The 15,155-nt window shown below is 34.3% G+C and overlaps 1 protein-coding gene across 2 annotated transcripts in view; it reads right to left on the bottom strand.

Moving 5' to 3' along the window:
* LOC131079255 (GTPase ERA-like, chloroplastic) overlaps positions 1–15,155 on the bottom strand; it is a 140,966-nt gene that overhangs the window by 23,931 nt on the left and 101,880 nt on the right. For both annotated transcript variants that reach the window (XM_058017157.2, XM_058017158.2), the window contains exons 3-7: positions 14,439–14,579; positions 14,239–14,364; positions 13,910–14,035; positions 3,859–3,957; positions 3,466–3,567 (exon numbers count right to left, since the gene is read on the bottom strand). In XM_058017157.2, coding sequence (XP_057873140.1) covers positions 3,466–3,567; positions 3,859–3,957; positions 13,910–14,035; positions 14,239–14,364; positions 14,439–14,579 — 594 coding nt within the window. The remainder of the gene's footprint in view (positions 1–3,465; positions 3,568–3,858; positions 3,958–13,909; positions 14,036–14,238; positions 14,365–14,438; positions 14,580–15,155) is intronic.

Raw genomic sequence — 15,155 nt, forward strand, 5'->3', positions numbered from 1 at the left:
CGTCAGCAGTTCTGTTTAATGTCATCCCTATTTTGTGTTAAGTCGTCCGGAGACGACTTCTTTTCTTTTGGGGGGGATGATGTTGGCGGCAATATTGTACACGGAAATAAAACTAGTTAATTAAGTTGTAATTGTGTTGGTTAGTTGGCAGCCGAGGGGTGGTAGTTGCGGTGCGACGGTTGGCGCTCACACCCCCTCGGCATCTTTATATACTTCAGAATGCAACTTGTAAAGGGGACGAATTATGAATGGAATAACATCTGATATATTGCATCTGATATCTATGGCATTATTCTGCATTACGTACTTTATGCTTGAAGTATTCACCTGAGAGGGCAAACATGTGCAGGCATGGAAAAGAATGGCATGATATATTTTGTTAGTATGGGACCAATAAATAATTATGAATAAGCCCATTAACTAGACTGCCAAATAGATGGAGTAAAACAAATCAAGGATGATTCAAGAAGGTCTCACTTTCCAACGAGACACACTTTGGGAAGGAAAGTTAACTTTCACAGAATATTCATAGGAATGATTCATTTCAAAGCAATGGTTTTCAGCCTCTTACATTGATAATACTAGGTCTTCAAAACTTTAAACAAAAACCTAAATATTGCATCAAAAATTTCAAGAGATTCTTGAACAAAACTATTATAGTAAGAGAAACATGAACAGAGCTCAAGTCAAAGCAAAAGATATAGCACAAAGATCATTTGAAGAAAACAAGATCAACCTGCAAGTCAAAACCAATAGCTCTCTATAAATAAGTACGTACAAAAAAGCATCTGCTATCTAGTATTTGATCATTTACAGATAAGAAAAGGTAAATGAAGTGTCTATGAATTAGAACTGCCAGCTTGTGTAAAGATCACCTAGTATTTGCATTAGCTTTTCAAAACACCTATCAAGATAGAGAAAGATCCTTCTTTCCCGTATAACAATTATCTCATGACACAGTCAAAAGACTAGAAGAATGAACAAGAAAATTGAGTAACACGGACATGGAGGAATCCCTTAGTAAATGGTTGATAAACATATTAAAATGTGACATGAAAGGATTCAGCTCTTACTAGAGAAGCTGGATCATAAAAATCCACGAGTGCAGAAATGTTGTTATAGCCCTGAGAAGGCCTTTTCAATACAAGATCAAACTGTTAAAAACTTAGAAGAAATAAATCAATGTATTATTGAATAAACATTATCGTGCTCCATATTTTCTTGTCATGAACCTGTAAGGAAAGGTTTGATTGTTATTGAATATTCAATTTGTGAGTCTGAGAGGAAGGAAATTTGTGTGAGTTTGAAATTCCAACCACTTTGTTTCCAGAACAGTGATTGACCACGGAGTTTCTAAGGCGTGATTATATTCTTCTCATTGTTAGCAGTTTACTTTGTTATTTGCATGTCTTTCTGAAAGGGCACAATTGGAGAATAAGTTGTCTATTCTCATATCTTCATCCTCTGTTCTCGGAGATTGTTCACCATGGAGACTTATTGCGAGCCTATCTAGATAAAGGAACAATTCAGACCTGTCACACATAATCAACTACAGCTTCTGGATAATCTCAGATCAGGTTTTGTGGCTATAAAGGTCAGAGAATATTGGCATCTATTTATTCTTATTGATTATTTCTTCACATAATATATGAATGACTTTAACTGTGTTTACTGAGTCCAAGGAAATACATTCTGAGTGCAATTCTGAAAGTTATTGATATAACAGTAAACTGATTTTTATCTCTGCAAATCGCATCACTTCTAATTCATACTGTGATCAGTCATTTCCGCTTGATGGTCTGATTATTATCACTTGTGAGTATTAGATGTATGCAATTACAAAGAATCATACAATCAACATAATTTTTCACAGTTGCAATCTGAAATCTGAAATCAGCATGTATGTGAAGTGTAAACTGTTTGACAAAATAACTCAGTTGGGAAAAAGCAAGAACTGTATTAAACTGGGTTGGGATTCTTATATATCCAAAAATGGTCGGCCCTATAAACTCGCATATAGATAATACTGATAGAAATAATTGCTCCAGGAAATAATCAGAATATATGATCAAACCAAATGTAGCTTGCAGGCAGAGTGCTTATAGAGCCCCACATGAAAAACTCCATCAGAATTAATATTAAAGCAACCCAATAATTCTCAAACCTGTACTACAATAGGCTGAATGTCTGAAATCAATCTTCCTGGAAGACCCCATCAATTTCAATGAAAAGCAACCGTTTACATCAATGAATAATCTGTGTTATCCATCCCAAGATCCCCAGGGTTTTCATCCCGAGACTGCAACTCCGAGAAACTCCTCAGAGTCAATAATGAGAGAAATAATCAATTACATATCCAATATCAATCCCAAAGTTCATTTTATAAAATTATTTGGCAGTTCCCGCACAGTTACCTGGATTAGTTAAGTGACATTAATTAATCTTAATTTCCTGAAGTCACTTTATTTATTAATTATTTAATATTACCTTTTAATTAAACTTTTCGTAATAATATTAAATAATTAAATTTAATTTCCTTTTTGATGCATTTTAGCCTATAGAATAAGGGACACTACACATTTGTAGGATCTTCATTGATTTTTCATTGAGGAACATTCCTTTTTGTCAAGGGCTCGAGTAAAAACCAAGCTATTATAGCTGCACGAGGAAGCATCAATTGAAAGATACTTTTTTGTTGACAGTGCCATCTCAACTTTGTATAACTTTACTTGATATTAGTTGATTTCTTTTTGTGATCTTTGCTTGTTAGTTGGGAATCTGACTTCTTTCTTTTAGGGGAGCAATGTAGTTAGCATAAAGTGCCTTTGTTAGGTTTTGTTAATAAGGTCATAACTCACTATGTATTATTTACTTAGCGGCTTGTGGGGAGTTATCAAGTGGCAGTTGTTAGTAGTTGTTGACAGTTGTGTTCTATTTCACAACCATCAGGTTCTTTAAATAGGTTTCTCACAGTAAACGAAACTAATCTAAGTTTTGCTTAATCATCCCTAATCTACTTCAATGTAAAAACTTAACAAAAATAAATAACTATTACTCTACCTAGTATGCATTGTTATTTAATATTTATATTTCTTTATGCAAGTACTACTTTTATGAGATAAGGGAGTAAACATGCATTGCAATAAAACTTGGACCAGACAGCACATTGTCCCTTCTATTCCATGCTCAATTATTTCTAGCAAGAGTGCAGGCATGTGAGATATAGAAATCAAAAGGGTGGTTCTCACAAAAATTCTATCAATTGAATTAACTCGACTTAGGATGGACTTAAAGGAGCAATACACAAAGTGATGATTTGTAAACATTACTAGAAAATGTAATTATAATTGCAGCTGAAATCAAGTGGTCATGAATAAGAATACTTCAAGTAGACAGCATGTTTCTGTTATTACTGGAGTGCCAAACTCAAATTTAATAACCATACAAAGGTCAAATTTTCCTTACTTTCCCAATCAAAATGATCTTTTGAGCCTCCTTTTCAACAAGAATTTCAACCTCAATAAAATGTTTGGATGTTGGCCGAGCAATATACCTGACTACATTTACCTGCATTGGTCCAAGATAGGTAAGTGTTTACAAATACTTTAGCATTAAAATAAATAAATAGATTTTCATAAGCCATGGGCACTGTATCAACATAAACTATTAAAATTTAACAGCCATAAACATGGTTTGCACTTGAAGTTTTCTTCCAAATAAAAGAGGAGAAACCTAAACTGTTAAAATTTAATAGCCATAAACATGCTTTGCACTTCAAGATTTTTTCTGAATAAAAGAATCTGTTGATTACTTGCAGATTTCAGCATAGGATGCATCAAAAGCTCCAATAGCACATACCTGGCATGCATAAGGAATTTCTTGCCGATACTGCATGAAAATTTTTTCACGTACTATCTCAGAAACAAAGAACCTTTCTGGATGTTCGCTGATGATGTCCTTAAACCCAAATAAAGAAATCAAAAATTTCAGAGATTTGAACACCAGACAGATGTCATGTATGCCTATGCTTTAAAAACAATAAAAATACATCCGCATCCTAACCTTAACCAAGCCAATAAACAAAGAAATCTACCACAACATCTAACATCATGAGAAACATTAGATGGTGAATAGTGCATGAAATGCAATAATAAAGTATACCTACTGCTTTAAAAACAATAACAACACATCAACTGTCTAACTTTAACTAAGCCATAAAACAAAGATATCCCTCAGCATTAACATCATGAGAAACATTAGATGGTGAATAGTGCATGAAATGCAATAATAAAGTATACCTACTGCTTTAAAAACAATAACAATACATCAACAGTCTAACTTTAACTAAGCCATAAAACAAAGATATCCCTCAGCATTAACATCATGAGAAACATTGGATGGCTAGTAATGCCTGAGATGCAATGATAAGTTACATTTACCTCACATTTATATATGACTTTAGCAATAATCTCTTAACAAACAAAATGATTTATCATGTTTACACTTTAAGTCTTTATCACAAATATTTTTACCAGAAAGAAATCAAGATTGAACGTGCAAGCTAATTTAGAGAATTTGGTGCTTCTTGTATGGATGTTATACTTTTAAGACGACTAGTAAAATTTTTGGGGTAAATTAACTAGCATCTTTTTTAGGAATCATATGACAACGAAAAAATTAAACTTCTCCAGGAAAATGGTGAGCCTATGTACCATCAAATGAAGAAATTGATAGTTTAGTGCATAAAATTCAGCTAATGCTGCAGTGTATATTTTGAGATTCTGCCTTCTCTGGCAACAATGCATTAACTTAAATATCTTCACTCCCCCATTTAACATACCTAGGCATGCTGATGGCCTAGGTCTCGACACATAACATATCAGAGGCACAAGTTTACTAATGTAAATATGCTCTGGGGGCAAGTTCTTCTTTAACGTCCATGACATTGGTAAATACAAATCAGAATTTGAACACATACTAAACAGGGATGTACACATGGATAGAATAATAAAACCATAATAGAAAGTGATGATATTCAAGATAACTTCAAGCTCATACAAGCAATCCCAATATGTGCTACCATGAGTAGGGAGACGGATGCTTTTTGGTGGTATCATCTCAAGTCCACAATGAACATAATTATGTCTTCAATGCTTCATTAACACTGTATGTCTTCAAAAGGATCTTCCAAAATATAATTATTTAGAAAATAAAACTGTGTATCCAAAGATACCACTTAAGTCCTTACATATTGCTGAACCCTCTATGATTACACAACAGGCATCCATATGGCAGTGGTTTCTAATCCTGTCCATTATTTTCATCTAAAACGGGTCTTTCTCATTTTGTTGAACAGCAACTCAGGCAAGTGGAAATGTTCCTACTTTGATCAAGGTTATTAAACAATTTCATTCTTTTTTTCTATCATAAATCCTTCAACAAACAATTACCTCCTGCTCAGATGTGAAAGAATCAACAACAAAAAATTCATTATATAGCAGTTCTTTATCATCCAAATGTCTTCATATTATTTATCTAACTATGACAGCTGCAGATTCAACATTCTTACCATTTATAGTTTATATCAGGATATATTTGTATCATATTAGAATACTGAGAATAATAGTGTACATGATTACATATCTTTTTGTTTCTGCTCTTTCATAACCACCATCTTCATGGCCTTTGTAACTGTTGTCTATTATTAGACATTTCTCAACAATATAAGGCTGCAATCTCATCCTGATATGATCAGGCCTCTTCTCTCATCTCATTCTTCTGCTTATACCAGTACTGGTACCAGAGCCAGCATGCTTTGTAGAAGAAAATAGGAAGAGAAGTTCTCAGTTCCAATGGCCGTGGATAACAAGCGAAAAGAAAATCATGGGCCAAAATTAGCCACTAAATTGTGGATGCCAAAGTAAACAGGACACGGCAAAAAGAAATGTTGCAAGTCATGGAAGGTTACATCAAAAGTGGGAAACAGAAAACTCACAATCATGGCAATCACACAAAACGAATCAAGGTCACATAGATTTTTTTCTAGTCCCAGGAGCCTTTTCAGTCTTGTTCTTTAAATTTTGTGCCATCATGGGAATTGCAAGGTGACTTTTTAGAGCACAGAAATTCTGAAATCACGTCCCACAACCATTAGATTAAGGGTTTTTCATAGTTGAAATATTCTCTTCTTTCTACTTGATTTTTGGAAACTACAACCTGAGCATTTTTATGCGACATTTTATGAAATTGAAAGAAGAAAATTAAAAAGACAAGAACAAGATATGACCAGTCATTGCTGCACCAAAGATCATAGCAGCACAAATGACCCAAACAATCAATTTTATGAAATTGGTAGATTTCCTAGGCACACATCAGTGACATAAAACTATTGTGAAGAACGAGAGGATCAAAAATATTTGCTGACCCAAGAACAAAACACAAAGGAAGCCACAAGCAGAAGCTTCAAGATCTCTATCCAATGGCAAAGATGCAGCTAACAGAGTGATGGAAATAATCGTTTTACTAGTCTGATGTCAATGACTGTTCAATTATTTAATATGAAATATATCTCATGCAGTGTATAATCCCATTTAGCAAGTGCTGGTTCTGTTGTAATGAAATGTATGTTGAGATTGACATTGGTGGCCCTAGACTTCTGGTAGTTTTCTTATTTTATACAAATTACAAAGTGGATGCGAAAATTTGTAATAATAGGTATTTACTCTAGTGTACCTCTTATAGATTTATCTTATTACAAGAGATATCGAAGATTATATATCAAAAAACAATCAAAAAACAAAAAAAACATTATTCTGTTAAATAACAAAATATCAACTTGTGGTAGAGAAATTGAAAGAAACATACAGATATAATAAAAAAGAAAACCATGAAAAATAGGCTCATTAAGGATCAAGGAGTCTCATGCTCAAGAAAGTTCAACAAAATAAACATGAAAGTACCGCAGCCACTAATGGAAGATCAACTTATTGCAGCTAATAAAGGAGACTCAATAAAGCAAGAAAAAAGAGTCAATATCAATGAGCTGCAAATCAAGATGTAATACCTTGTATACATGAAGCATTGGAAAATAATATTGAAGACCTGTGTTTCTTAGGCGCAAATATTTGATCTTACTAAAAAGATATGCATTTTCTGATGCTAGATTGCAGAAATGTACATATATTACAGACATAAGGAAAGTTTTTAATTTTCTTATAGTTAAAAAAATTGCCATGACATTGTATACTCTAACCAAAGCTCATCTATCAGTAGATGAATATAGACCTTTATTGTAATATAAGTATCTATCAACTCCTTGAAAGCATGACCAAGCATTGAATTAGAAATTAGCCCTTGTATCTAGGGTACAAAGTTAAGTCTTACGAAGCTTATATTCCACAGAAGTTCAAGGATTGGAGAACAGGAAATCTTGGGCCAGATTAGGAGGGTGGATGAAGAGCAACCCCAAATTCTATAGGACTGGATTGAGAAAGATCATATATAAAAGACAAAATAACTATGTCTATTAAATATTGAAAGTCGGAAAATGCATACTTAATGCGATAAACAAATCCAAAAACATGCATGGAAGATTATACAATTCTGATAATCATAAATAATTGACTTTCTCATTAACAGTCACTTTCTCAAAATTTCTACTCCTCGTTTACATATGTTGCGAGTTCTATTTTTGGAGATCTTGCAGGACAGAAGTCCTTTTGTCTTTATTTGTGTGTTAGTGTAACTATTAGTTAGGGGTTAGTCATTTTAACTATATTTAAGGATGTTGGCATGATTGGCATAACTGATGCAGATGAAGAATGATGACTGAACCGGTAAAGGACTATTTGTGATGACATTGTGGTGAAGAGATTGAGATTGCATGATTGGATGACTTTGATCAGTTATTTGTGTTGTCATTGATGGCAACTGATGTTTACTATATTGTATTTTGTCATCTTAGTCTTTTTGGTCTACTGGAAAGAACTTACCGGTAAAGAAACAAGAAACAAGGAATTAGGACCTTAACTGGTAAACGAGGAAATGTTTTGATTAGATCTGGCGATTGGTGATGATTGAAGTGTTGCGGTTTGGAATGTGAGTTTGTATCATTGTAATATGTATCTAACCGGAACCGCATCACATTTTGGTTACCGGAAGTCATGTTTATGACTTCTGTTGTATTTTTGCTAGGGTTTAAGAAGGGTTTAAGGACCGGTAAAGAATTCTCTTAACCGGTAATGATTTTTGGTTTGACGGTGATCTACATCAAGTAATCTTGGTGATGACGTGGCTGAAACAACGTGAAGTGTTTGAATGATATTTTGGCACGATCAAGAGCAAATTTCTCGGGAATGTGCGAAGTGCTTAGCAGAAAGAGCTAAAGGTTTGAAAGTGTATCAGATCCAGGTGCGGTGACCATTCAACAGTTGTAATTGATTGTAATGATCCATTTGTTGATCTGTAATGAGTTGTAAAGATTTGTGATGATCTATGTTGTAAGTCTTAGGGTTTTGTAACCGACTAAGTTGTAAAGGTTATTTAGGTCGGTACAGTTGATGTTTGTTGTGTCGGTGGTTTTTGAGAAGAGTGTGAAGCTGAACCAGAGTGTGAGAGATTTGTCAGAGTATAGCAGATTTGGAGCAGAATTGGATCTGATCAAGCAAGCAGTTAAGTGTTATACCCAGATCATTCACTGTTGTTCCCTAATAGTTGCAGCAGTCAAAATCCCTTAACCGGGTAGGTCTTAACAAGCCTTACATTGTAAATCCCTTAACCGGGTAGCTCAACATCTGAGTGTTAAATCCTCTTGCAAGGTTGATCCTAAAAGGTCAAAGCTCCTAACAGGGTTCATCATCTAAATCCCTTAACCGGGTGACTCCTAATAGGGTCTGCTCCTAATAGGGCATCTTTGTAAGCTTCTAATCGGGCTGGTGGGTACCAATTCCCACCATGGTTTTTCCCTATTTGGGTTTCCACGTGAAAAACATGGTGTTCATGTGGTGAATGTTTCTGATGTGTTGATTTGATTTACTTTCAGTTTATGCATGTTGATGAACACTTAATGAGCAGTTTTGTTAGACAGTTTAACAGTTGGTTATCAGTGATTACCGATAATGGTAAAGAGTTTATTACTGGTTTATGATTGATTTGGTGAAGTTTTATAAGTTCAAGTTTTAAGTTTGAAATTGTTGTTAATACTGATTCACCCCCCCTCTCAGTAATAACCGGATCCTCTAAGATTAACAAAGGGAACGAAAATGTTCTGCACAGAAGTTGAACTCCTGGTGCAAATAAAACATTACCAAAAAATAAAGGGATGTTCTTATCTCTCCTTTGGTTAGACAATGCATAGGGGATATTTTAGTTATTACTTGCTCACCATAGCAAAATGTGACAGGACCATCCCCACACTACAGTAGTGCCCAAGGAAAAAAGAGAAAGGTGTCCCCACCCTAGGGAACTCATTCAAAGGTAATATAGAAAAAAGCATCCAGACCATTTTAAAAAGATAAATAGAATACGTGACCAAACCTCTAATAGAATAATTTGAATTACTTGGAAAGTTGAAGTATTTTCCTGTAAAAGGAGAATTGAGATTTTTCTAGAACCATCCACTACCATAACTAATAATTCACCACTAAATTAAAAGCTAACCACTGAACAAGATATTTTGTTCAAACTTTACTCCATTGTAACCATGTCATTGACGTTTTCAACAACTAGTTTGTCAATAATTGGTTTGGATTTTGCTTACCTAAGGAACTATACGGGATTGAGTGCATTAAATGTAATGTCCCCACTTCTCTAGTTGCTATCCAAATGCGTAAATTCACCTGTCGCCCATCTCCATGGGTGAACTTTAGTGTTTGGAGATGATGGGTTAGCCAAAGGGGACCAATACTTAGTCAAAATTTGCTTTGGTGAGCCATTTATAATTAAACTTTATAATATTATGTTATAAAGTAACTTTTTCTAAATTTAGCAAAAGTTAATAAAAAGTAACTTTATAAGTTACTTTGTGATTGAATAAGTAACTTTATATTAAAAGTTGTCATGCCCTCTCCCTAGTAGGTTATTAATAATTAAAAAGTGGTGATTTTTACATGATGGGCTCACCGTCAAAGTCTAGATGCCACTTTGGAAGGAAATAAGATTCCTTGGAATCTTTGAAGATGCCTTCTAGAAGTTCAATGAGGATTGGAGGCTTATATTGAAGGAAGCGATTCATTTTTGGGGATCTTGAATTCATTATTTTTGCTTCTATTTGATTTTTGGAGGTCTGCAGCAGCACATACCAGCTTGGGCAGCCATTGGGGAATGAAATCTCTCCAGAATTTGATTGTGTGGACGAAACTTCACACTTCCAGCATCACCATAGTAGCACTATTTGACCAGTAATTGGATATTAGAGTCAGTATTCAGCAGGAATCCACCATTTGCAGCTTTGACAGGTCTGACCCTATAGATCTGAGCAGTTATCAGACATTTTCCAGCAAGTATTGCTTCCAAATTTGCAGATCATACATTCCAGGGCCAGCTTGAAATATCCCTAGGGGGATATTTATTCCAGAAATTTGAACAGACAATCCACAGAAATTCAACACACATTTTGCATATAATTGATTTCAATTTATTCACCAAAATACACTGAAAATCATTAAATTTCAGATTTTAACAGACTCCCTGAATTTTAAATATGAATATTACCTCAAATTCCTTAAAGGAGCAACAACATAAAAAATCCAATTGTAGCTACAGAACTCATAGTCTGAGTGGATAACCAGTAAATAAATCCTGAAGCATAAAGTGATCCACTTGAATGATAACTCCAACTGACAATGGGTTTCCGTCCACTGCCTCTAAGCTCGAGGGTTTGCGTCCTCAAACCTACTGAAAACTAGAGCTTCCCAGAAACTCTCCAAAGAAACAATCTCCAAACATAAATCCAAGCATACCAAAATGAGCCTCTCCAAGTTATTAAATAGTTCAATCCTATGACTCTTCATTCGCCCACTGCCTGTCTCTTGGAATTCCCTTCTCTTTATAATGTGACTTGACTTTATAATTCGACATTGACATAAAAAATCACTTTAATCTGCATTAATAAATAATTAAATTAAGTTGTCATTTAAATTGTTATGTTTTGACAACTTAATTATTTAAATGGATTTCCCAAGTCCCAAAACGGGGACATTACACAGTTGTACCATTATTTCTTGCCTGTGGATCCATAGAAAATAATTATGAAGGTTTTGGGTCAGTTTTGGCTCAGAATCCATTGTTGAGGGTTAAATACAGCAGTCCACCAGGTACTTTAGCTATTTAATCAACTGTGAGAGCAATACGTATATTTTGTGGGGAAAGCACCTTGAATTCAAGGGTTTTAGCCTGGCATTGGTCAAGGATTCAAATTGCAGTGCAAGTTCTTCCTCCAATTTGTTTTTGGTAATTCTTTAGTAATGTAATAAAGCCATTTGGAGCTATTATTGCTTTGATAAGACTTCTACATCAGCCATTCTTTCATTCTAGCTCAATAAGGAGGCTCAACTAGATAAGCTTGGACCATTGGTAGGCCAATCCATGGCTTCATTTGTTAAAATCATTCATTCATTGCAAATGTAATTAGCTGATGAATAATTCAGAGTTCTGTAACTTAATTTCAGTTTGTCATTCTTTCTTGTATTGCAATTATTCTACATTCTTTATTGTCAAACTTCAAGCAAAAACATCAAAAAGCATAAAACCTCAAAAACCAAAAATTCTAACTGCTGGGCAAAGAAACCAAATCCAGAAAAAAACATACCAGATTGTGCAAAATTTCAGTTGGGATCTTTCATTAAAGCACTCCCACAAAAACCCTTTTCATCACCACAATCTTTGCATTAGATCATTGGTCAGTGCAACCATTCTAAGTTCAACAACCATAGTAGCAAAAATCTTGCTCAGGAATAAATCTGGAAAGCAAAAGATAAATATTTTTTCAATTTATTGGGATTTAACTAGGAAAATATCAGGTCTAGGTTCGTGTTAGGGTAAAAAAGGGAAAAAAAATCAGAAAAAAACAAAATTAAAAAAAATGGGAAAAATAAGAAAATTTCAGATAATTCTCCCAAAGAATTGTAAGAAATTGATCAATGATTTGTTCAAACCCTAAAATACCAAAAAATTGCACCTTTTTTTTCAAGAGGGCATAGCACAGCATCCGATGCCGATGAATCAAAAAAATTTGCCAATTTTGGTAACCAATGCTAACAACTATTTACTTGAAAATGTAAGCAGCATTATTCACCTGCCATACATAAAATAATAAATATACTAAAAGATAATATAAAAATATTTCCATTAATCATTTGGTCACTATAACATTGTAATAACTATTCACTTGAAAATAGAAGAATACAATAAAAGCTAAAAAGAAAATGCATAGAAAGAAAAGCCAACCCATGGGACTTGAAGTTTAAATTAGCTTAAAAATAGATAATCTATTGTTGAATTCTATGTTACCAGTTCGTTGGATTTTGCCTACTGGTTTTAGGTCTGATCTAGCCCAAATACACGTCTGGATCTAGTCCACACTAGGGGCCATCTAGTTTTTGCTCCAGACTTGTGGGTTTGTCCTGGACGAACCCAAGCAAACCGATAACATATTTGGTGGGTTTTCACATCTAGGCAACAAATTTGCAAAAAAAAATTATTATTATATTTGACTTCTAATTTTGACCAAAAATGCAAAACCACCCCCAAATCCTAAAACATGGATTCCAAAGCATTTTAATGGCAAAAACAAAGTCATTTCTTTTATTGTGAGTGAATGCAAAATGATGTGCACCATGAAGGTTTGTGTGGTTTTGAAGATCTTAATTTGGGCTTGGTGGTGAGAGCTTCGCCCCTTGACCCCACCTTGTACAGTTACAAAGAACACACCAAGGGCTCTACCCCTGAATCTCGTGAGGGGCACTATACCCAAACCCCCATGAGGGGCACTGCCCCTCAACCCCGTTGGAGGCGCTACCGTTACACCTCCATGAGGAGCACTACCCCTCAACACACTAGGGGCATCCCCCCTAGACCCCCATCAAGTATTCTCCAAGTCCAAGTTTGCAAACTGTGCTTTCCAAGTTTACCTACAGGTCCTCATCTACAATATCATCATCAAATTGAACCAATCTTACTTGACGTTTACTTGTTTTCCTTGTTGTCTGCTAGATGACCTTTTTCATTGGGGGAGCATGTTATAGTTAGTGTACAATACCTATTATTATGTTTTGAGTATATAGTTTTTCTGACTATGTATTTGCTAGTGCTAGTGCCAATACCAGTGGCACTGTTTGTGGTTCTTCTAATTTACCAATGCCTACATCATCTAATATGGATGATGATGATATTTTTAAAGACTCATATGATGATGATTGATAGGTGATAGCTGCTTGTTGACACTTGAAATTGTTATTTTTTAATTATAATATATATCATGACATTCGGGTTTGACTAATTGACATTCTAATATTTTTTATGTTTAGGGTAATTTTGTTTATTATACAATATATGATGCTTTGTGTGGTATTTTAACTAAATTACTGCTGCAAATATGTATATATTTCTAATTTTTATATGTTTTGTATGGACGAACACAAAACAAACCCAACCCCAAAAAATTTTGAGCAAACCAGGACCGGTAGAATTCATAAAGATAGTGAATGTAACATATATATATAATGTCTAAAATACTAGTGTCAAGCAAACATCAAGAAAGATATCAAAGCTTTACAGACCTAATGAATTCTATGCTATTTTGTGCTCTTGGTTTATCTCTGAAAAAAGAATTGCACAATTTGAATGAATCAAAATTTTCAAATTTCATTCAAAGGTCAGCAGTACGAAGATTGCTTCTGAAAGATTCACCCACCTTAGGATAATATGGTGGTCCATGTGGCAGCTTGGAAACAATCCAATTCTTCACATCCTCTACTCCATTACCATATTTGGCACTTACGGGCAGAATATGATCTGCACCACCAAATTTTCCATACCACTGCGTATGGCACACGACTATGAGGTGGAAAAACACTCCATTTGTTGGTTATAACATATGGACAGCATATATGTAAATAAAATGGAAAAAGTACTGATCATCTCAAATAAGTTCACATCCTTGGAGCTAAATATAGAAAGTACAAATTACACAAGCAATGTTTATGTTTGTAACTTTGTACCACTGCGAACACAGATGTTTACCTCTACTATCTTTGCAATTTCACCAGGTTTTATAAGGTCCTTCTTGTTCAATACCAGCAATGTTGGCATTCTTTCCTTTGTCTGTGAAATATCTCCTCCCAACAGGCTATCAATCTCCATGGAAACCTTCAAATCAATTAAAGATCAACATCAACTCACAATTTATTTTGACTGTGCCAACATATACAAAGAAAGCATACCTTTTCTGGAATCTTGCAAGCATCAACAACTATCAAAACACATTCTGCACCTATGGTTGCCGTATGCACATTCTTCATCATCATTGAATCTAACTTGTGCACTTTCTTTTGTATCACTCCAGGTGTATCATATAAAATCATCTGCAGAGTTGCAAATTCAAATTGAAAATATATGAGAAACAATAATCTTGAGAATTATTCAAATTTGTAACAATTTGTGGGTCTTGTAAAATATAAACATGTATTATATACACAAATTTCATTTTTATTAATTACATAGATACACATAACTGCCCACAATTTGAAGAAACTAAAATGCATGAACCTTTGTACTAAATGATTTCAAAAACGTTTTAGCTTTTTACAAGTTAAACTTACTAAAATGACCCAATTGATCATTCCCTTTCTTACAAATAGCAAGTTCACTCATGTATCATAAAATTGAAAATCAATATACACTAATAAGTTGACAAATTGATCAATGTACAAGGTTGTGAATAGACATTTCTGCAAGGCTTCAGCTAGAGACAGCGTCAGTGGAAGAGCACATTATTTATAAAAGGGATTGCAAGAAATATGCTTCAATTTCATACCTGAGGAAACACCTTCAAAGATGCACATCTTTGATGTTATAAAAAATCCCATGGTTCTTTAAGGGTCAAAGTTTTGTGGCTCCAATAAGGGATTCATTTTCAGAGCTTCTATCAAGAGGGTTCA

Source organism: Cryptomeria japonica, chromosome 4 (genome assembly GCF_030272615.1).
Source record: "Cryptomeria japonica chromosome 4, Sugi_1.0, whole genome shotgun sequence".
NCBI classification, from domain to species: Eukaryota; Viridiplantae; Streptophyta; class Pinopsida; order Cupressales; family Cupressaceae; genus Cryptomeria; species Cryptomeria japonica.